This window comes from Priapulus caudatus, unplaced genomic scaffold (genome assembly GCF_000485595.1).
Source record: "Priapulus caudatus unplaced genomic scaffold, Priapulus_caudatus-5.0.1 Scaffold1096, whole genome shotgun sequence".
In the NCBI taxonomy this organism is placed as follows: domain Eukaryota; kingdom Metazoa; phylum Priapulida; class Priapulimorpha; order Priapulimorphida; family Priapulidae; genus Priapulus; species Priapulus caudatus.
The window spans coordinates 63257-84145 of record NW_014578157.1 but is presented as its reverse complement, the minus strand read 5'-3'; the positions used below and the strand labels follow the sequence as shown (position 1 = coordinate 84145).

At 42.2% G+C, this 20889-nt stretch overlaps 2 protein-coding genes across 3 annotated transcripts in view; both read right to left on the bottom strand.

Annotated features, from left to right (window-relative positions):
- Nucleotides 1-70: 70 nt before the first annotated feature.
- Nucleotides 71-18864, bottom strand: LOC106815356 (glucose dehydrogenase [FAD, quinone]-like). 2 transcript variants are annotated; one of them, XM_014819805.1, is made up of 12 exons: nt 18758-18864; nt 17372-17461; nt 8881-9104; nt 8365-8517; nt 7941-8021; nt 7323-7487; nt 6022-6192; nt 5377-5527; nt 4589-4731; nt 2428-2611; nt 1745-1967; nt 71-593 (listed from the first exon to the last, which is right to left on the bottom strand). In XM_014819805.1, exons 1-12 carry the CDS (start codon nt 18810-18812, stop codon nt 455-457), a joined length of 1779 nt encoding a protein of 592 aa, XP_014675291.1. In that variant the 5' UTR covers nt 18813-18864; the 3' UTR covers nt 71-454. The 2 variants fall into 2 exon arrangements, with proteins under 2 accessions (XP_014675291.1, XP_014675292.1); XM_014819806.1 differs by lacking the exon at nt 6022-6192.
- Nucleotides 14199-20889, bottom strand: part of LOC106815357 (ral GTPase-activating protein subunit beta-like) — a 37881-nt gene continuing 31190 nt past the window's right edge. The window contains exons 10-11 of the mRNA XM_014819807.1: nt 16259-16375; nt 14199-15605 (exon numbers count right to left, since the gene is read on the bottom strand). Of these exons, the coding sequence (XP_014675293.1) occupies nt 15470-15605; nt 16259-16375 (253 nt within the window). The 3' untranslated portion in view covers nt 14199-15469. The remainder of the gene's footprint in view (nt 15606-16258; nt 16376-20889) is intronic.

The following is a 20889-nucleotide window of genomic DNA, read 5'->3' as shown; positions in this document are numbered from 1 at the left end:
CACACACACACACACACACACACACACACACACACACACACACACACACGCACACACACACACAACACACACACACACACACACACACACACACACACACACACACCGCACACGGTGTTCAAACTTCCACACATGGAAGAATTAACATATCAAACGTGATATTTTCCACACGACCCAGTTCGAGGGATTTCACATCCGCACACGCTGTGAAACTTGCTGCGCCGCAAGATCCACAGCGTGTGCTGCGGGCTAAACGTATAAATTCCCGAACTATATACATCCCCGCCGGTCGAAGGTAGATGCCATAGTAAACGAAGTATGCGACACACTAGTCCTCCTTCCTCGCTCTTCTTGGAGTGCCACTTATCTCCCAGATGGCGTTGCCGGCGGCGACTCCACCTATCGGACACGAAACACACCGAAGGAGGTTCCTCCACCGTTGGCGCGTTAGGGCTTATCGTGAGCGATGTTGTTGCCGGATATCAACTGCGGTCTTCTCTGCCAGCATCAGTGTGGGCGCCATTGTGTTGCCACCGCTGATGGCGGGCATTACGGACGCGTCAACCACACGCAGGCCCGATATGCCCTTCACCCTGAAACACACGCGCTCACAGTTTAGTAGCAATCACGCGTTTATAGCCAGTGCCACATGTTCACAGTACCACGTGCTAACTAACAGTAACTATCACACGCTCACAGTCACGTGCTCACAGTAAGTATCACGTGCTTACAGTACCACGTGCTCACAGGAAGTACCACGTTCTCACAGCACCACGTTCTCACAGCACCACGTTCTCACAGCACCACGTTCTCACAGCACCACGTTCTCACAGCACCACGTGTTCACAGTACCACGTGCTCACAGGAAGTACCACGTTCTCACAGCACCACGTTCTCACAGCACCACGTTCTCACAGCACCACGTTCTCACAGCACCACGTTCTCACAGCACCACGTGTTCACAGCACCGCGTGTTCACAGTACCACGTGTTCACAGTACCACGTGCTCACAGTCAGTACCACGTGCTCACAGTCAGTATCACGTGCTCACAGTCACTATCACGTGCTCACAGTCAGTACCACATGCTCACACTCAGTATCGTGCGGTCACAGTAAGTACCACGTACTCACACTTAGTATCACGTACTCACAATCAGTACCACGTGTTTACAGTCAGTACCACGTGCTCACACTCAGTATCACGTGCTCACAGTCACTATCGCGCGCTCACATGTACAGTCAGTACCACGTGTTCACAGTCAGTACCACATGCTCACAGTCAGTACCACGTGTTCACAGTCAGTACCACATGCTCACAGTCAGTACCACGTGCTCGCAGTCAGTACCACGTGCCCACAGTCAGTACCACATGCTCACACTCAGTATCACGGGTTCACAGTCAGTACCACGTGTTCACAGTCAGTACCATATGCTCACAGTCAGTACCACATGCTCACACTCAGTATCACGTGCTCACAGTCAGTATCACGTGCTCGCAGTCAGTACCACATGCTCACACTCAGTATCACGTGCATACAGTCACTATCACGTGCTCACAGTAAGTACCACGTGTTCACAGTCAGTACCACGTGCTCACAGTCACTATCACGTGCTCACAGTCAGTATCGCGTACATAATATAGGATTTATTTAATAAAAATAGTTTCCCTATTGCTAATTTTCTGGCTACGAGGAATATAGAGGTGTTTGTGTCGACGTCAACGTTCTCGTATAGCTATAGCTACCTGAGCTGAGGGTCAACAACAGTCGCTGGGTCACTGGACCGGCCCATCTTACACGTCCCCGCATAATGGTACATGGTCATCGCTATGTGTTTAACTATGCAGCCATAGAGGGCGTCGGTGTCGGCAGGGTGATGGGCGCAGAGGTGAAAATCAGGTATGTGGTAAGTGGCACCAAGCGCCTGGAATGGTTGCGTCATCGCCATCTTGATCGCCAGCCTGATACCTACAGTACATAACAGAAATTACAGTGGGTAATAGAGTATAGGTCATAATAATATAATCTATTGGGGTAACAGATTTGGGTATTATATTAGGGTAGAATATGATTATAGATTAGGGTAATAGGTAGGGGATAATAGGTTAGGTAATAGATTAGGGTAAGGTAGAATAGGATTCTAGATGTGGGTAATGGATTATAATTTACGAATTGGTTATTAGCGGGAATTAAAATTTTTCGAACTTGCGTTACAAATTGGGAGTGTGTTTTTAATGAACAAGTGCTGTTTAATTGTTTTTCCATATACATACAACGTATTACCGCCAGGTCACATCTACCCTTATATCCCTCTTGCCCACCCCAAGCCGAAATAACATACTCACTGAACGACCACATGCCACGTTCCATGTCGTAAGCATTTTAACCCTGTAACCACCTCAACGAGGGAGACAATGGGTGGCCTTACCCTGTATTAGCACCTCTACGTCATGGTCGTTGTTTAGATATTGCGGATTGATGGAAGGGAACTGAAATGGATCTCTGCTGGCCAGGGTAATGTTTCCCCGGGCGTGAGCGTACACCAGCGTAGGTGCGATAAAACAGCCTTCAGCCGACGGATCGTATATGCCTGGTGCGAACCGCCTCCATGCCTGCAACAAGCGCAAATAATTTGCACACCTGGGAACGTATACACGTTACACTAACACAGACACGCAGGACGCGTGACCACGCGCATACAAATACATGCGCCTATGACATTTCTTTGTTTTATAATGTCAGGCTAACATGACATTACCATAATATCGTCATTGGCCAATTTACTTTCTCAGGTTCGATAACGTATGGTGTAGATCTAAGCATTGAGAATATAGTGTCATGACAGCATCATTACATTAGGAAAGTTTCTCTGCTCTCGCCATGTGATTCATATAATGCACGCACTATGACTCACATCATGTAGATCAAGAAGAGGAGTCAACATATTCACCACACTCTATTCAAGGAAACTAGATCTAAACACCGTACCGCAGAAACTACTGTCAGTTCCGAGTAATATTTTATGCGTGATCTCATTTCATATGATGTTGACACAGATACCTGACCATGTTTATGTGACAATTAATGCACTGATTGGACGTGCTCTGATTTATTCAATTTTGTGCCATAGTTTGTACATTATTAGCCTCGTCTACACGACGAACCTTAACTCGAGTTAAGCGTTAACTCGAGTTAGCGATTATGTAGCGTCTACACGACAACACCCGATAGCGATTATTACCGATTTATTATGCATGCGTGCGTGCGTGTGTATGTAAACGTGCGTGCGTGTGTGCGTGTGTGCGTGCGTGTGCACGTATACGTGCGTGCGTGCGTACGTGTGTACGTACAGTGCGTTCGTTCGTGCGTGCGTGCGTGCGTGTGCACGTACACGTGCGTGCATGCGTGAGTGCGTACATGTGCGTGCATGTGCACGTTCACGTGCGTGCATGAGTGTGTGCGTGCGTGTGCAAGTACACGTGCGTGCGTGCGCGCGTGCGCAGGTACACGTTCGTGCGTGCGTGCGTGCGTGTGCACGTACACGTGCGTGCATGCGTCCGTGCGTGCATGTGCACGTGCACGCGTGCGCGCGTGTGCAGGTACACGTTCGTGCGTGCGTGCGTGCGTGCGTGTGCATGTGCACGTAGGCGTCCGTGCGTGCGTGCATGCGTGTGCACGTACACGTGCGTGCGTGCGTGCATGAGTGTGTGCGTGCGTGTGCAAGTACGCGTGCGTGCGTGCGTGTGTACGTACATCGATACTAGTGCTGCCGCCTATCGTAGAGGTTAAGCTAACTCGAGTTAAGCGTCTACACGGGCCTTAACTCGAGTTAACGTAACTCGAGTTATCTTAACCTCGATCGACTGGCGAGGTTAAGCTAACTCGAGTTAACGCTAACTCGAGTTACATTAACTCGAGTTAAGATTCGTCGTGTAGACGTAGCTATAGTACGTGGTTCGTTCCAAAATGAAATATTTTGAACGAATTTTAAGGTGATTTTGTAGCATGATTGCGTTCATGCAGTGCACCGATCATGGGCGGGTTCAATGCGAAGTGCCGCCGGCGCGTATGGTTGGCCGTCGTACTCAGAAATTATTATTTTTACCGCGGTTGAAATCAATTAACCGCGGTTAAATTATGGCCCCTTTACCCAATCAGAGGCCTTGTTACACATAAGTTAACCGCGATAAAAATAATTCACCCGCGATAAAATAATGTGTAACAGGGACTGATTGGGCAAAGGGCCATAATTTATCCGCGGTTGAACTATTTCTACCGCGGTAAAAATAATTCTTTCTGAGTACGACGGCCAACTATAATACGCACCTCCTATATTTTGCAAGGCAAATTTTTTTGCCGTCGAAAGAGTTAACGTAACTTGTCTAAGGCGCTATACTCTCTTCTAATCCTGGATCCGCCACTGCAGACTAAATAGGCTGGCTCCAAAGCTCTACCTTTTGATGGAAAAGACTTACCCTCTACTGGAAGGCTCGCTACGAGCCTGATTCACTACATGGTGTGATTCTACCAGGAGGGTCATAATAATATTATAGACTCTGTACTATGACACTCCTGATTTTACTGCATACCTCTTCGCTTAATCCTGAGATAAGCTGGTACAGACGTGACGTAGAGCCGATGTTGAGAAGGTAAAGAAACAGCTCGGCCGTGGATTCATCTCCCAGCTTCACACTCCCAGCTGCTGGCATGCCCACGGACTCGGTAAGCATACCTGTAGTAACAAGATGGCGGCGTGTATCATTAGCCAATCACATCTCAGTGATAATAGCTGGGGTGTAGTTATAATTTTATATATATTATAATTATATATATTGTAAATTCTAGAGATCTCTTGTCACTGCCTTATGTGCCATCTAGGCATCTACGAGGGATAACTAACTAACTAACTAACTAACTAACTAACTAATTAACTAATTAACGAACTAACTAACTAATTAATATTTAATTATAATATATTATAATTGCATATATTATAATTATTAATATATAGATTATTAATTAGGTCTAATATATATTATGGCACTCCTGATAATATCAATGCATCTCCATCTGCATCACAGAGTTATTAATACAATAGATATTTTCCGTACTCAACAGAGCGAAGTAAGCCATTATGTCATCAGGAGTGACATAATATTGATTATGTCTATATGTCTTATGTCCCTAATCTCTTATGATTATATCTATATTATGACACTCCAGGTATAATCATATCGGGCGAATAAGACCTGAGACCTAAGCTGAGTGCTTACGATTGTCTCTGACTATATTAGGTACCTATATACCTACTATAATATATATATATATATATATATATATATTAGGTACTATATGAGGTTTCTGATATATAGTTTACCTGTGCCTAGCAGAGCGTATTTGAGTAGCTCGCTCACAGTGGTCACCTTGGCTTCGGTGAAGCTGACGCTTGTGTTGAGCGTAACTCGCACGGGAACGAACAGATGGTCCTGAAGGTTCTGTCCAACCGGCAGGTCTGCAATTACCTCGATCTGCGATCATATAAAGACATCCGTCGTTAGAGTCCCCCAGAGTTGCAGTATTCCACTTATTACGCAATTTTCCATGTATTGGTAGCTTTGAGTTAATTAAGGGTAAGTTATATTCGGTATTCTAGTATATTCTTCTATATAATCTTATATTCGTGTATTGCAGTGAGTATAGACTACCACCTCTACGCACACTAGATGGCATCTCGTCATTTTTTGCCGAAAAAACATCGTGCATATATCTATGTCTAGCAAATGTTGGTTTGACTGTTTTTTCGGCCTCAAAAAGTGCTTGAGGACGAGCAAACGATTCTTTTGAGCTACAAGGTTATTTCTGCGCAAAATGAGCATATTAGTAAGTTGGTGTTCATTAGCATTTATTTATTTCCTAAGCGTCATTGAGATACGCTATCAACACGGATTCGATCAACAAGACTTGCTTCGATACATCGTCGATGACAGTAGCATATGCGATGATCGTGCCATTAAATACAAACTCCGAGTGATTGCAGGTGTGCTCGGGGGCCTATCCCGGACAGCATCAGCAGGGTAGGCGAACCGACAGCTCCCATGGACACGATCACGTCCTTCGTTGCCATGACGACCGCCTCCTCGCCGCTCTGCGTCTGGAAGCTGACACCTGTCGCCCGCTTGCCGTCGATGTTGACCTACATCACATGTGACAAACGGTTTCACGCAACTAACGTGATTACTATCCGTGTGATATAAGTACTAGCAATAGCTAATTACTAGAAGAAGGAAATGGGGCTGGGTGGACCTCACCTCACACTGCGGAAGGAATTAGCGACCATCATAACACGGTTTCATGTAACTGACGTCATTACTATCTGTGTAATATACTAGGATGACAATCACCGACCCCACGTCATTAGCTGTTGCCATTACTTATATTACACAGATAGTAATCACGTTAGTAACGTGAAACCGTGTTATGTCGGTCGCGTCCTTCTGCAGTGTCAGCCTGTTCTGCTAGCATCTATGACAAATACCACATACGCATATACGCTCTCCTATGACACTATTTGTCATAGGAAGATTCTTCATATGACAAATATTGGCGAGTCAACTTCGTTCCACTTTACAGCTGAAATTCACTGCTTGCGTTCATAATAGCGCTCCTAAACTCCAATGATGCGCACAACACATACAACAATATTTGTCATAGAAAGAATTCCTATGACAAATAGTGTCATAGGAGAGCGTATATGCGTATGTCGTATTTGTCATAGATGCTAGCAGAACAGGCTGACACTGCGGAAGGACGCGAACGACATAGCACGGTTTCACGTTACTAACGTGATTACTATCTGTGTAATATAAGTAATGGCAACAGCTAATGACGTGGGGTCGGTGATTGTCATCCTAGTACTGCATCTGCCGCGGGGTGCCTGCATGGAGATATTACTAGACCTCCGCGCGCAGAGGCAAGCTTCGTGCTAAGGCACCCGTCAGAACGCTCTGAAACGCACGCGGAACTTTTCCGACACCACCAATCTTTTTGACGGAACACCAGGATGAGATTAGCCTCTGCGTGCAGTGGTCTAGGAATTACCCTGGTGGCTGGCTTAGCGTTAACTTAAGTCGGCTAAATACCTAACTAAACTGTAGTAACATGCAAGAACGACAGTTCATAATAGTACTTTCCACTGATCTCTCTATGTTTGTCTTCGTTTTGTACCAGCTCAACCTCTAGTAAGACTATCAATGAGAAATGTTAAATGTTTCGTAACTAATTTAATGAATCACTTTTGATTAATTAGGTCATTGATCAGCGTACCTTCGTCACGTGTGCATGTGTCATTACGTGTAGATTCGGTCTGTTCAGTGCGGGGAATAGATATCCGATACCCGCATGCCACCTTTTACCGTCTACCATCGCTGAACTCAACTGATAAAAGTCACCAATGCTGGCCCGTCCGTTAGAATACGATCTCTGCAAAAACTTTATAAAAGGAGCATTATCAAATTCTCCCCCCTATGAAAAGTCTATGTCAGTGATATGCGTATCCACGGTAACATGATTATTACATGAGCATAAATATATGGTTTATTGCTCATGATCACAACTTCTCTCTCGACAAGAAAACATATAGCTGATACAGCTATTATATGACGTTAATTGTGCTTTTAATACCAATGCAAAGTTCATCAAGATCTAGTAATACATGTATTATTACATGTATTATTACATGTATTATTACATGTATTATTAGCTCTCGATTTCATGTTTATTGTATCTGTTATGAACATATGTATTCTAGACACGCATCGACTGCATATGTTTAACACTGTAGACAAATAGAACTATTTGTACCAGGCTATATAATTGCTAATCTTGGCTGGTACTGGACCGCGAGTTGTTTATGTTTGACGGAGGGGACTGGGTGATACGCACCTTGCCAGCAGCGAGGAAGGCGTCTGTAAGTGTCTGAAAGTAGGTGGCGCTCGTTGGCGTTAACTCGATGACCTGCTCAACCTGAGATCGGAAATTATAGTAGGCCTACAGTAAGTCATTAGTTTAAACGTTCATGACAATAAATCGCTAACCACACGAAATGTACAGATAACTATGAATGTATTTACTTTTAACACGCAGTCTGTAACGGCATAGTTAATGAATTGTAAATATACGTGAATTCTTGGTTGCACAAAGTGCTTACTATGTAATATATGGTTACGCAAAATAATTAAAAAATGTTACATATATATCACATCCAACAATAACACGAGGTTTAACCAAACATTTGAACCTGTATCAGCAGCGTGTACGAAAAACGGTAGTTCTCTTGTATGATTCACGGATGATAACGCCCATGTACCTTTTCAAAGAACGGCTTCACGTCGGCATAACTCCAGCCGGTGGCGCCCCCTGCTGCCCAAGCGTCGTATGTGGTGGAGAGGCCGCGTGTGTAGAGCATGTAATTGGTGGCGCTGCTGCCTCCTAGCATCCTGCCCGCGGGCCACGCTATCTGCTGTGAGAGTGCAATACAAATAGAAAATACAGCAACAAAAAAACAATAAAGCAAAAAAGAGCAAGCAAAAGCAACAAACAAGCCTAAACTGTGACTAAACAGGCAGCCCTCTCTCGACTTCCGCCGACGCCACGCCAGAATCTGTTACTGTCTATGTATCATATCAAGATCAAGATCAAGCAACCAAGTAGACGTTGGGTACATTAAATAATATTAAGTAGACATCGAGAAATCATATTAAGTAGATATTAAGTAATCATATTATTGGCCGTAGCAATGCTGTAAGTGTTCAGCGCTAGAAAGAGCCCGTGGCAATGTCCTCGAAGAATTTTGCCGTTAGTCAACTTCGAATGGATTACATACTTTGTTAGTGAATCCGTATGCTGCCTGTGCCTGCGGCACGGTCCTGTATTGCCAGGACAGATGAGGCAGCAGCATGAGAGACGGGGTTAGAGTTGGCAGACGCGTCAACCAGCGAGTCAGCGAGTCTTCTAGCTCGCTGCCTCCCGCCTCCAGCAGTAGCACGGTGCTGTCCGAGTCCTCCGATAGACGCGCGGCCAGCACACAACCCGCCGTACCACCTCCAGCTGAGAATAAAACAATTGATCATACATAGCGTTAATTCCGGTGTTAATGAAGCGCATGTTCGAGTTTTAACATGTGGCTTAGCTTCCGCCTATTTAGTATTTTTAACTGGCCAGAAGGGATTGACGATGTTTGTAGCGTGGCATTGCAACGCTGATGTGTAAGCCACGAATTAACAAAAATACGAGTAATATGTTATATAGACTATATCATGGCACTGTCTATATTATGACACTCTATATCATGACACTGTCTATATTATGACAACTCTATATCATGGGACACTGTCAATTTGACCTCATCATACATGTCTTATTATGACACTCTATATGCATGACACTGTTCTATCATTATGACACTCTATATATCATGACACTGTCTATATTATGACACTCTATATGCATGAGCACTGTCTGATATTAGACAACTCTATATCATGCACACGTGTCTATATTATGACACTGCTCTATTATCAGTGACACTGTCATATATGACTTACAGGACACGTCTTATATTACATGCAATCATGACACTGTCTATTGATATGACACTCTATATCATGACACTGTCTATATTATGCACACTCTATTATCATGCACTGTGCTAATATTATGACATCTTTCTGACACTATATCATGACACTGTCTAATTATTATGACACTGGTACTATATTAGGGATACTGTCTATATTATGGACGCATAATGCACTGTCGCATATTATGACACTGTCTATATTATGACACGGTCCATATTAATTGGACACTGTCTATATTATGACACTCTATAATCATGGGCACTAGTCTATATTATGACACTCTATTATCATAGCACTTGTCTATATATGACAGCTCCTATATCATGACACTGTCTATATTATGACACTGTCTATACACTGTCTATATTATGACACTGTCTAATATTATGATACTGTCTATATTATGACACTGTCCATACTTATGAACACTGTCTATATTTATGACAGCTGTACATATTATGAACTGTCTTATATATGACACTCTATATATCAGTGGCACTTCTTATTATATGACACTCTATATCATGAACACTGTCTATATTATGCACACTGCTATATCATGAACACTGTCTATATTATGACACTGTCTATACCTGTCTATATTATGCACACTGTCTATATTATGACACTCTAATATGCATGGCATTTGAGCTGTCTATATTATGACACTGTCTTATTCATGACACTGTCTATATTATGACACTCATATCTATACGCACTGTTATTACACTCTTGGCATACATGTCTATATTAGTTGGAACAGCTCTGATATCATGACACTGTCATATTATGACACTGATCTATATCATGACACATGACGCTTACTATTTATGACACTGTCTATAATGCATGACACTGTCTATAATTTATGACACTCTATATCATGAGCACTGTCATATATCTATGACACTCTATATCATATACACTGCTCTATATATACAGCCAACTAGCATGAACTCTATATCGTGCATGCATTACACTGTCTTAATTATGACACTGTCTATATTATGACACTGTCGTATATCATGACACTGGTCATATATTATGACAATGTCTATATCATGAACACTGTCTATATCATGACACTGTCTATATATTATGACACTCTATATCATGACACTGTCTATATTATGACACTCTATATCATGACACTGTCTATATTATGACACTCTATATCATGACACGCTGTCTATATTATGACACTGTCTATATCATTGAGCACTGCTATATTATGACACGTCTATATCATGACACTGTCTATGATTATGACCCTGTCGTATTATTATGACGAACTGTCTATATGCAATGACACTAGTCTATATTATGACACTCTATATCGATGACACTGTCTATATTATGACACTGTCTATTCATGACACTGTCGTATATTATGACACTGTGTTTATGATTATGACACTGCTATAGTTAGAACGACTGTCTATATTATGACACTCTATATGGCATGGCCAGACTGGTCTATATTATGACACTGTCTATATCCTGACACTGTCCATATATTATGACACTGTCTATATGCATGCACACTGTCTATATTAATGAGCACTCTATATCATGACACTGTCTATATATGACAACTGTCTATACTATCCATGACACAGCTTATTAGCACACGTGTCTATATCATGACACTGTCTATATTATGACACTCTATATCATGACACTGTCTATATTATGACACTGTCTATATTATGACACTGTCTATATTATGACACTGTCTTATTTATTATGACACGTGTCTATATTATGACACTCTATATCATGGCACTGCTCATATTATGACACTGTCGTATTATCATGACACTGTCTTATAATTATGACACTCTATATCATTGGCCAGCTGTCTATATTTGACACTGCTCTATACTCATGACACTCGCTCTATATTATGAAACACTCTATATTATGACACTGTCATATTAATGACACTGTCTAATAATCATGACACTGTCTATATTATGACACTCTATATCATGACACTGTCTATATTATGACACTCTATATCATGACACTGTCTATATTATGACACTCTATATCATGACACTGTCTATATTTATGCACACTGTCTATTATCAGACAACTAGTCATATATTATGCACTCTATATCATGACACTGTCGTATATTATGACAATGTCATATCATGACACTGTCTATATTACTGACGACCTTCTATATCGATGACACTGTCGGTATATTATGACACTGTCTATATCATGACACTGTCTATATTATGACACTGTCTATATCATGACACTGTCTATATTATGACACTCTATATCATGACACTGTCTATATTATGACACTGTCTATATTATGACACTGTCGTTATAATTATGACCTGTCTATATATTATTGACACTCTATATACAGGCCACTGTCTATATTATGACACTTTCGTATATCATGACACTGTCTATATATATGACACTCTAATATCATGACACTGTCTATATTTATGACACTGTACTATAGCATGACACTGTCTATAGTTATGACACTCTATATCATTGCACTGTCTATATGTATGACACTGTCTTATAGGATATTGACCTGTTCTATATCAGGCACTGTCTATATTATGACACTCTATATCATGACACTGTCTATATTATGACACTGTCTATATTATGACACTGTCTATATCATGACACTGTCTATATTATGACACTCTATATCATGACACTGTCTATATTATGCACACTGTCTATTATTATGACACTGTCTTACATGACACTGTCTATATTAGGCACACTCTATATCGATGACACTGTCTATATTATGACACTGTCTATATTATGACACTGTCTATATTATGACACTGTCTATATCATGACACTGTCTATATTATGACACTCTATATCATGACACTGTCTATATTATGACACTGTCTATATCATGACACTGTCTATATTATGACACTGTCTATATTATGACACTGTCTATATTATGACACTGTCTATATTATGACACTGTCTATATCATGACACTGTCTATATTATCAACAGCTGTCTATATAGATTATACACTGTCTATATTATGACACTGTCTATATTATGACACTCTATATCATGGCACTGTCTATATTATGACACTGTCTATATCATGACACTGTCTATATTATGGGGGGACACTGCTTCGTAATATTATGACACTCTGTATATGGACACTTCTATATCATGACACTGTCTATATTATGACACTGTCTATATTATGAACTCTATATCATGGCACTGTCTATATTAGACACTGTCTATATCATGACACTGTCTATATTATGACACTGCCTATATCATGACACTTGTCTATATTATGACACTGTCTATATCATGACACTGTCTTATTATGGGCACACTCTATATCATGACACTGTCTATATTATACACTGTCTATATTATGCACACTGTCTATTATCATGCACACTGTCTATATTATGACACTCATATTCATGACACTGCTCTAGATTATGGAGAGAGAGAGAGAGAGAGAGAGAGAGAGAGAGAGAGAGAGAGAGGCGACCTTGTAGCTTTCTATAATTTCGTCTTGTACATGCGTAACGGACGGATTTATAGACTTCAAAATCATCATCGCCACCATCACCATCATCATCGTCATCATCATCATGAGGGGCATCATCATGACTGAGAAAATGCTATGTTGAATTTTGACATCGGTGCGCCATCTAGTGTGAAAAATAATTATAAAGCGCATAATATTATATGGAATAACACAGATGGATATATTACGGACGCAACAATTTGCCCCCCTCTTTCAAATGGTATCGCCCACAACCAGTCAAGCATGGAAAAACTTTTGCAGCGAAATGAACGTATTTCAGCCGTAACTTTTTCACCCTTCGAGGCACAAAATGTCAATTTACGCCTATAATACACGCGCACGCGTGCGTGCACCCATACCAGCGTGTGCGCGCCCGGTCGCGTGTGTGTATGTGTGTTTACGTGACTGTAATAACGCGTATTATAGCCGTATCTCCACATTTTGTGATTTTGGGGGTGAAAATGTCGAGGCTGAAAAGCAGCCATTTGCCTGGCTAACTGTTCACCATGCACCCGATGCCGTGGGCGATACTATCCGCGAGAGGGGGAGGGAAATACTGAGGGGAAGCGAGTGAGAGCACTCGCTCACCTTCTCCCTCTCCGTGACTCTCACCAAGGCCTCTCTCTCTCTCTCTCACACACGCACGCACGCACACGCACGCACGTACGTACGCACACGCACGCACGCACGCACTCTCCCCCTCTGTTTCTCTCTCGCGCAATTTTTCTCTTTCTTCGGGCGCTATGTATTGCGCCTTTAATATGCGTGCGTGCGTGCGTGCGTGCGTGTGTGCGTGCGTGTATGCGTGTGTGTGCATTTGTACGTGCGTGCTTACTTATGTGTGCGTGTTTGATCATTTAGGCCATAAGCTTCATATATTGTATTCAATATCGTTACAGTAATCTCTTTTTTTTATGTGACTCACTCTTATTATCAGACCATATTCATGATGAATGTAATTAAAGGAAAACACGATTTACACGTTTATTGATAAAGAAGCAGGGTTTATTACAGACGTCTAATCAACATCCAGCACGTACATGTGAAAATAGCTCGCCCACCTAAAATGAAGACGTCATCAGTGCTCATTATAATTATCAATTATATATTAAATTTTTATATAAACAGCATACTCAGATACATTATTCCTAATGACACTCCCCGCTATGGACATCTGATATTAATATATGCATATCGAGATGTGCGTCATTAGGAACATATTAGTCTTCATAAAATTATATATTGTTCGTAATGTAACTGATATATTCTTCTTGATGGGCTTTATCGTGCAAATGTGGCCTGAAAACCAAAAGGAGAAACTAGAAGGTAATTGTCATTTTACACTGAGCATGGAGATTATTGTATATACCTTGCATTACATCTCTAAGATATCAAACAAGAATTAAGAGCAACCTGGCAACGAGTCCTGCGGGAGAGGTGATGTGACTCACAGGTCACTACGTTGCCAGGCAATAGGTTGTCGTACCACCACCGCTTACGCAAAGAGGACATGCGCCATCATATATACGAATAACTTAATTTATATAATTAACGTTACCATGCACTTATTCATAATTATAGCTACTATATACATTTATTGCATATATATATATACATTCTCATGTACGTTCAATGAGTTATTAATATTCTGTACAGTTGGCCAAAAATAGCGACACGCAATAATGCAAATAATAAGGCAAATAAAACACACGCACACACATATACATACACTTGTATATACATTCTTTATAACAGTTTAACAACAGTTTCTTTGTATCGCAAATACATGATCAAGGGCCATAAACAAAGATCACCTACATCAAATAAAACCACAAACAGGCATCACAGTCACCCCCCCCCCACACACACACAAAAATATACACGTATGCGAAGATTCAAGTGAATCTATTTTCATTACTGGGTATAGTTAGAACTCCATGTTATTATTAGCACGTGTATAATGCAAACAGAAACAAAATCGTGACTGTATCGAATTCGTGTGATGCTAATTTGCTAGAGTAGCGCCATATCTTGTGCATCCCTCCCTCACTCTATTCTCACTCTACACATGGGTGATAATGCCGAATAGTATAACCTAGTATTCGGGTTGCACCAGCGTGCTGGAGTAAGCGCCATGTTTTCTGCATTCTTCACACTATGCTCTCCCTGCACATGGGTGGTAATGCCGAATACTATAACCTAGAATTCGGGTCCCATCAGCATGCTAGAGTAAGCGCCATGTTTCCTTCCTTCATTCTTCACACTATGCTCTCCTGCATGTGGGTGACGTTGTCAAACAACGCTGCGTAGAACTCCGGCCCGGCCAGCTTGCTGCGGTAGCGCAAGGCGATTTCCTGTATCTTCAGTCTCCGCTTCACGTGAGGCGGCTGATACCTGGCAGGTAAATCAGATGCTGATTAGTGAAGCTACCTAGCACAGATGATGTAGGCACAGATATCAGCTATCGGATACAGACGGTGCAAGGATTGGTTTGCTTGAGGCATTCAATTAGTGACAAGAGACAGAGAGAAGGAGAAAGAGGGTTTCGAGTATCCAACGATTCCAGGGTAAACCTTCAGGGACCTACATCTTCATAAGCCATATAATAATATAGTAATATCAATAGCAATTGTTAAGAATACGCTACCTGTGTAATTGAAATAGAAAAGAAAGTGCTGGGATAGAAGATTATGGTAGCTTGACAGACAAAGGTCACAGAGTTGGAAGAAGGCAATCAACTACGCTAACTTAATTTACACTAAATTACGAATTATTTTAATTATTAATTGATAGCTATCACATTCATAATTATAAATAATTCAACACACAAATAGAATCGAAATATGGCCGCTGTTCTGATTCCGAAAAAAAACAAAAACAATGAGACAAAACTACCAACAATAGAAGCACAATTCGTTCGCAAGTATCTCACTGCAAAAAGCAGAACATTTAACAAAAAAACTCGGCTAGTCATTCTAACACGTTCATCCACTCAAAAAACTAGAGAGACTTTAGTCAACCCACGACGGCGAATACCGCATACTCACATGTCACTGTCGAGGCGACGCCGGCGGTGCATGTTCACTGTCGTCTGCCGAACGAGCATGCCCAGAGTTCGCCTGCTTACGAGCATGCCGTCAACTAGTGGCGTTGCCATGGAGATCCTGAAACACACGTGTGCACATGGATGATGCTCGTGAAAGGTTGGGGCATCATCAGAGAGCGGACATATTGGCGGACGTTAAGATTTAGAGATATAGATTTTTGAGACATTGGGAGTGTTGCTTTTTCTCTTCTCTTCAGGTCAGACGATACAGACTACAATCTACGTTCCTTACATAAGCATGATGTGCCTTCTGGCTTCTTCAAGAAGGCTTGTACTTCATATAGAACCACATTGTACACCAGTAGAAAGGTACACTGATGGAGTTTCAACAATTGTTCGATTTTTATTCAACCGGCGTTCAAAGACACCAACGTTTCTTTGACAGACGGTCAGATCCCACTCACATATACCATACTGGATCAGTAGACTCCCCCCACGACTTTTACGAGTGTAGCAGACTGCTGCCTTCACCACATGACCTTCACCGATCTAACCGACTCCCTCCCCTCCAACAACTTTCATTTATCTAGGAAACTCCATCTCCCGTATAACGTTCGTGGGTTACCGTGCGACCCCTGCGTTACCTCACCTGCTCCTACATGACCTTTATCAGTGTAGCATAACCTCTGCCCCTACACGACCTTCATGGGTCAGCGTGCCCCTCTACCCCTACACGACCTTCGTGGGTCAGCGTGCCCCTCTACCCCTACACGACCTTCTATGACACTGTCTATATTATGACACTGTCTATATTATGACACTGTCTATATTATGACACTGTCTTTATTATGACACTGTCTATATTATGATACTCCTGTTGTTACGATGTTGTTTCAAGGGAGTTCTATATAATGTTGATGTCGGTGGAGATGATCTTTGCATCTTTGCATGGCGATAGGTTGTTACCAATAACATAGTCGCAGTCTGTACGGATATCAGCGGGCGATTTGCGTAGATACAATACTGGGCTATCGCGTTGATATTACACGTATATACTGGGGTTTTATACTATGTTGATAAAGATGGAGATTTTTGCATAGCGATGGGTTCTTACCAATAACATAGTCGTAGTCTGTACGGAGCTCAGCGGTGGTTTTGCGCAGATAGGATGCTGGGGTATCGCGTTGATATGACACGTATATACCTAAACGGAAATCGGCATATTATTCCAACAACATATTGCTATCTAGTGCCGCTACTATTACGTGTTGATTACAACGTGTACAGACTACATAATAACCACGACAACCAGCACCTTAATAACAACTACGTGAAAACACAATAAATCAAGTGTAGAAAATAGGAAATATCCCCTATGATAACAAGATAGGGTAAATGATCTAATCCTGAATGGATGTAGTATAATAGCACGCGGTGAATAAAAGTAAATTTCCTCTATGATATCAAGAGGCGGTAAATGATCTAAACGTATATAAAGCGTTTCGTAACGCGAATAGCATTAAATACTCTCGCATGTTCAACGTGAACTCCGACATAAAAACGATGATATTTTATTGGAACGAATTTTGACGGGATGTCTGCGCTTATAATAGAGTAGGTTAGCATTCCTAGGTGAGGTATTCATCCTTCCCTGATGTTATCTGTTCCTATACATGCCTGACCCGACTGCACAAACCAAGTGAGCAGATTTTACAGCCATGCGTTGCTGCTTTACTCGGACCTTGGATCGGACAATCATCACAAGAAAAATGACAAAGAAGCAGATAGAAGGCGCTTAATAGTTCCGCACTGGGATGACACGACTAATTCTTCCCAGGCTCACAGCGCATCAAAACCGGTTGGACCATCTACTACATCACGCAGCGCGACATATCAGACGAACAAAGGAATTAAACAGTGCTTTGCCAAATTCCTGTACGAATCAAATGTGTTTTTTTTTGGGGGGGGGGTTGTCAGAGATCGCTACTATATAGTTATATAATCGTTGGTATAATTAATATCTTAGCAAATCGCTTTGTGATATTTTAAGCATAGGATGTTTTCTAGTCCGTTAAAAAAAACTTACATGCAAGCGCAAAACTCTGAATAATACGGATTAAAATATACGGAACATTTTTATGACCCATTTGCTATAAATACCTTTCAACCACCTTTCCTTCTTATAGCGATTGATTTACGATACATATGAACATTACATATACAATATATAGATACTACATGTATGTACACTACATATATATATGTATATACATATATATATATATATATTATATACTATGTATGCTTACTAGATTACACTGGAGCAACTAAACACACGCACATCACACACACACAACACATCACACACACAACACACCACACCACACCACATCACACACACGACAGCCACGCCACCAATCACACACACAACACACGACGCACGAACAACGCACACCGAACACTGTACCGTATGCGCTTTTATCTATGTTCCTATCATTACCTGCAAGAGCGACGAGTAGCGTAGTCACTAAGGCAATTAACCACGGACTGGCCATCAATGTCTTCGCTGTAGTGTCCAAACGTTAGTGCACACGACGTGGTCACCTCTAGTAGCGTAGATCGTAGCAGGACTGCTTCGCATGCGATGCTACACAGTAACTTGCAGTATTCTTAGCGTTCGTTCCACAACCTTGAACACGATCCCACGTAAACAAACCGAGATGTTATAGAAAGCTGACAACCAGCGAGGAGGAGGAGGAGACACCGTGCAGTGCCTGTCATCGGCACGAACTGGCAAATGCGTCGTATCTATTTTAAGGGGAAAAGCTATGAATACACTCATGTAGATTATGATGCAGATTCACGCTACATATGACGAATCACACGTAAAACGCGGCTGCCTATATGGCTCTCCGTGTGATTCCTGTACTATTATTTCTGGCCTGGGGAAATAAACCGTTCCGGAATGTATTATCTGGGCTGGGATGTGGAGGTATCTGGGGTGTGGTCCGGAGAGGGAGAGAGAGAGAATGAGAGAGAGAGAAAGAGAGAGGGTGAAAGCGAGAGAAAGAAAGAGAGAGAGAGAGAAGGGGGGAAGAAAGAGAGAGAGAGCGCGCGAGAAAGAAGAGAAGAAGGGGAGAGAGAGCGGAGAGAGAGGGAGAAGGGGAGAGGAGAGAGAGAAGGGCAAACAAGAAAGGGAGAAGAGAATGAGTAGAGAGGAGAGAGAGAGAGAGAGAGAGGAGAGAGAGAGAGAGAGAGAAGAGAGAGAAGAGGAAGAGAGAGAGGGAGAGAGGGGGAAGAAAGAAAGAGAGAGAGAGAATGAGAGAGAGAGAGAGAGAGATAGAAGAGGAGAGAGAGGAGAGGGAAAGAGGAGAAAGAGGAGAGGAAGCAAGAAGAGAGAGAGAGAGAGAGAGAGAGAGAGCGAGCGAGAGAGGAGAAGAGAGAGAGGAGAGAGAGAGAGAGAGAGAGAGAGAGCGAGCGAGGTGGAGAGCGGAGCGAGAGAGACGCTTGGCGAGACTCGGATGCGGCGAGAGAGAGAGAGAGAGAGAGAGAGAAGAGAGGGGGGGTGGAAGAAAAGAAGAGAGAGCAAGAAGAAGAAGAGGAGAGGGGGAGAGAGAGAGAGAGAGAGAGAGAGAGAGAGAGAGGATAGAGAGAGAGGGGGGCGGGAGAAAAGAGGAGAGGAATGAGAGAGAGAGAGGAGGAGGAGGGAGAGAGAGATGAGAGAAGGGCGGACTTGTAGCTTTCTTTAATTTGTCTTGTAATATGGTAACGGACGGATTTATAGACTTCAAATATCTCGCACATTCCATCATATCGTCATATATCATGAGGGCACAATGACACCCGACTGATAAATGCTAGTGTTGAATTTGAATCGGTGCGGCATCTAGTTGTAAATAATTATAAAGCGCATAATATTAATGGAATAACGATTGATATTTACGGAGTCAACATTTGCCCTCTCTTTCAAATGTATCGCCACAACCAGTCAGATGGAAAACTTTTGCCAGCAAAATGAACCGTATTTCGCCGTAACTTTTTCACCTTCGGCACAAAATTTCAGTTTACACTATAATACAAGTGTACGTGTGCGCGCCGGGTGGCGTGTGTCTGTGTGTTAGTGACGTAATAACGCGTTCTTAGCGTATCTCCAATTTTGTGATTGGGGAGTGAAATGTCGAGTGAAAAGCAGCCATTGCCTGGTAGACTGATTCACCATGCACCGATGCCGTGGGCGTACTATCGCGAGAGGGGGAAGAAGGAAATGCTGAGGAATCGAGTGAGAGCATCGCTCCCTCTCCTTCCGTGACTCGCTGCCACACCAGCACGCGCACGCACGCACGCCACGCACGCACGCATCTCCCTTTTGTTTTCTCGCGCGCGCATTTTTGCTCTTTCTATGGTCGGGCTTTATTGCGCATATATAATTTGCGTGCATGCGTGCGTGCGTGCTGGTCTTGCGTGTGTGTGGCATTTGTACGTGCTGTGTTACTATGGGGCGTGTTGATTCATTTATGGCTAGCTTCATATATTAGTATTCGATTATGTTTCAGTATCTTTTTTTTATGTAATTCACCCTTATATCAGTTCATATATCGCTTTTTCAGACCGATTCATGATATGTAATTCAGA

What these genes read in the sequence shown, in the direction of transcription:
- LOC106815356 (XM_014819805.1), bottom strand. Translation starts at nt 18,812, where the DNA reads ATGGCCAGTCCGTGGTTAATTGCCTTAGTGACTACGCTACTCGTCGCT. An exon ending in AGACTACGACTATGTTATTG is followed by an intron (nt 9,105 to 17,371) that starts GTAAGAACCCAT and finishes TTTTATTCTCAG; the next exon opens with CTGGAGGTGGTACGGCGGGT. An exon ending in GTTGTTGACCCTCAGCTCAG is followed by an intron (nt 594 to 1,744) that starts GTAGCTATAGCT and finishes CGTGTGTTTCAG; the next exon opens with GGTGAAGGGCATATCGGGCC.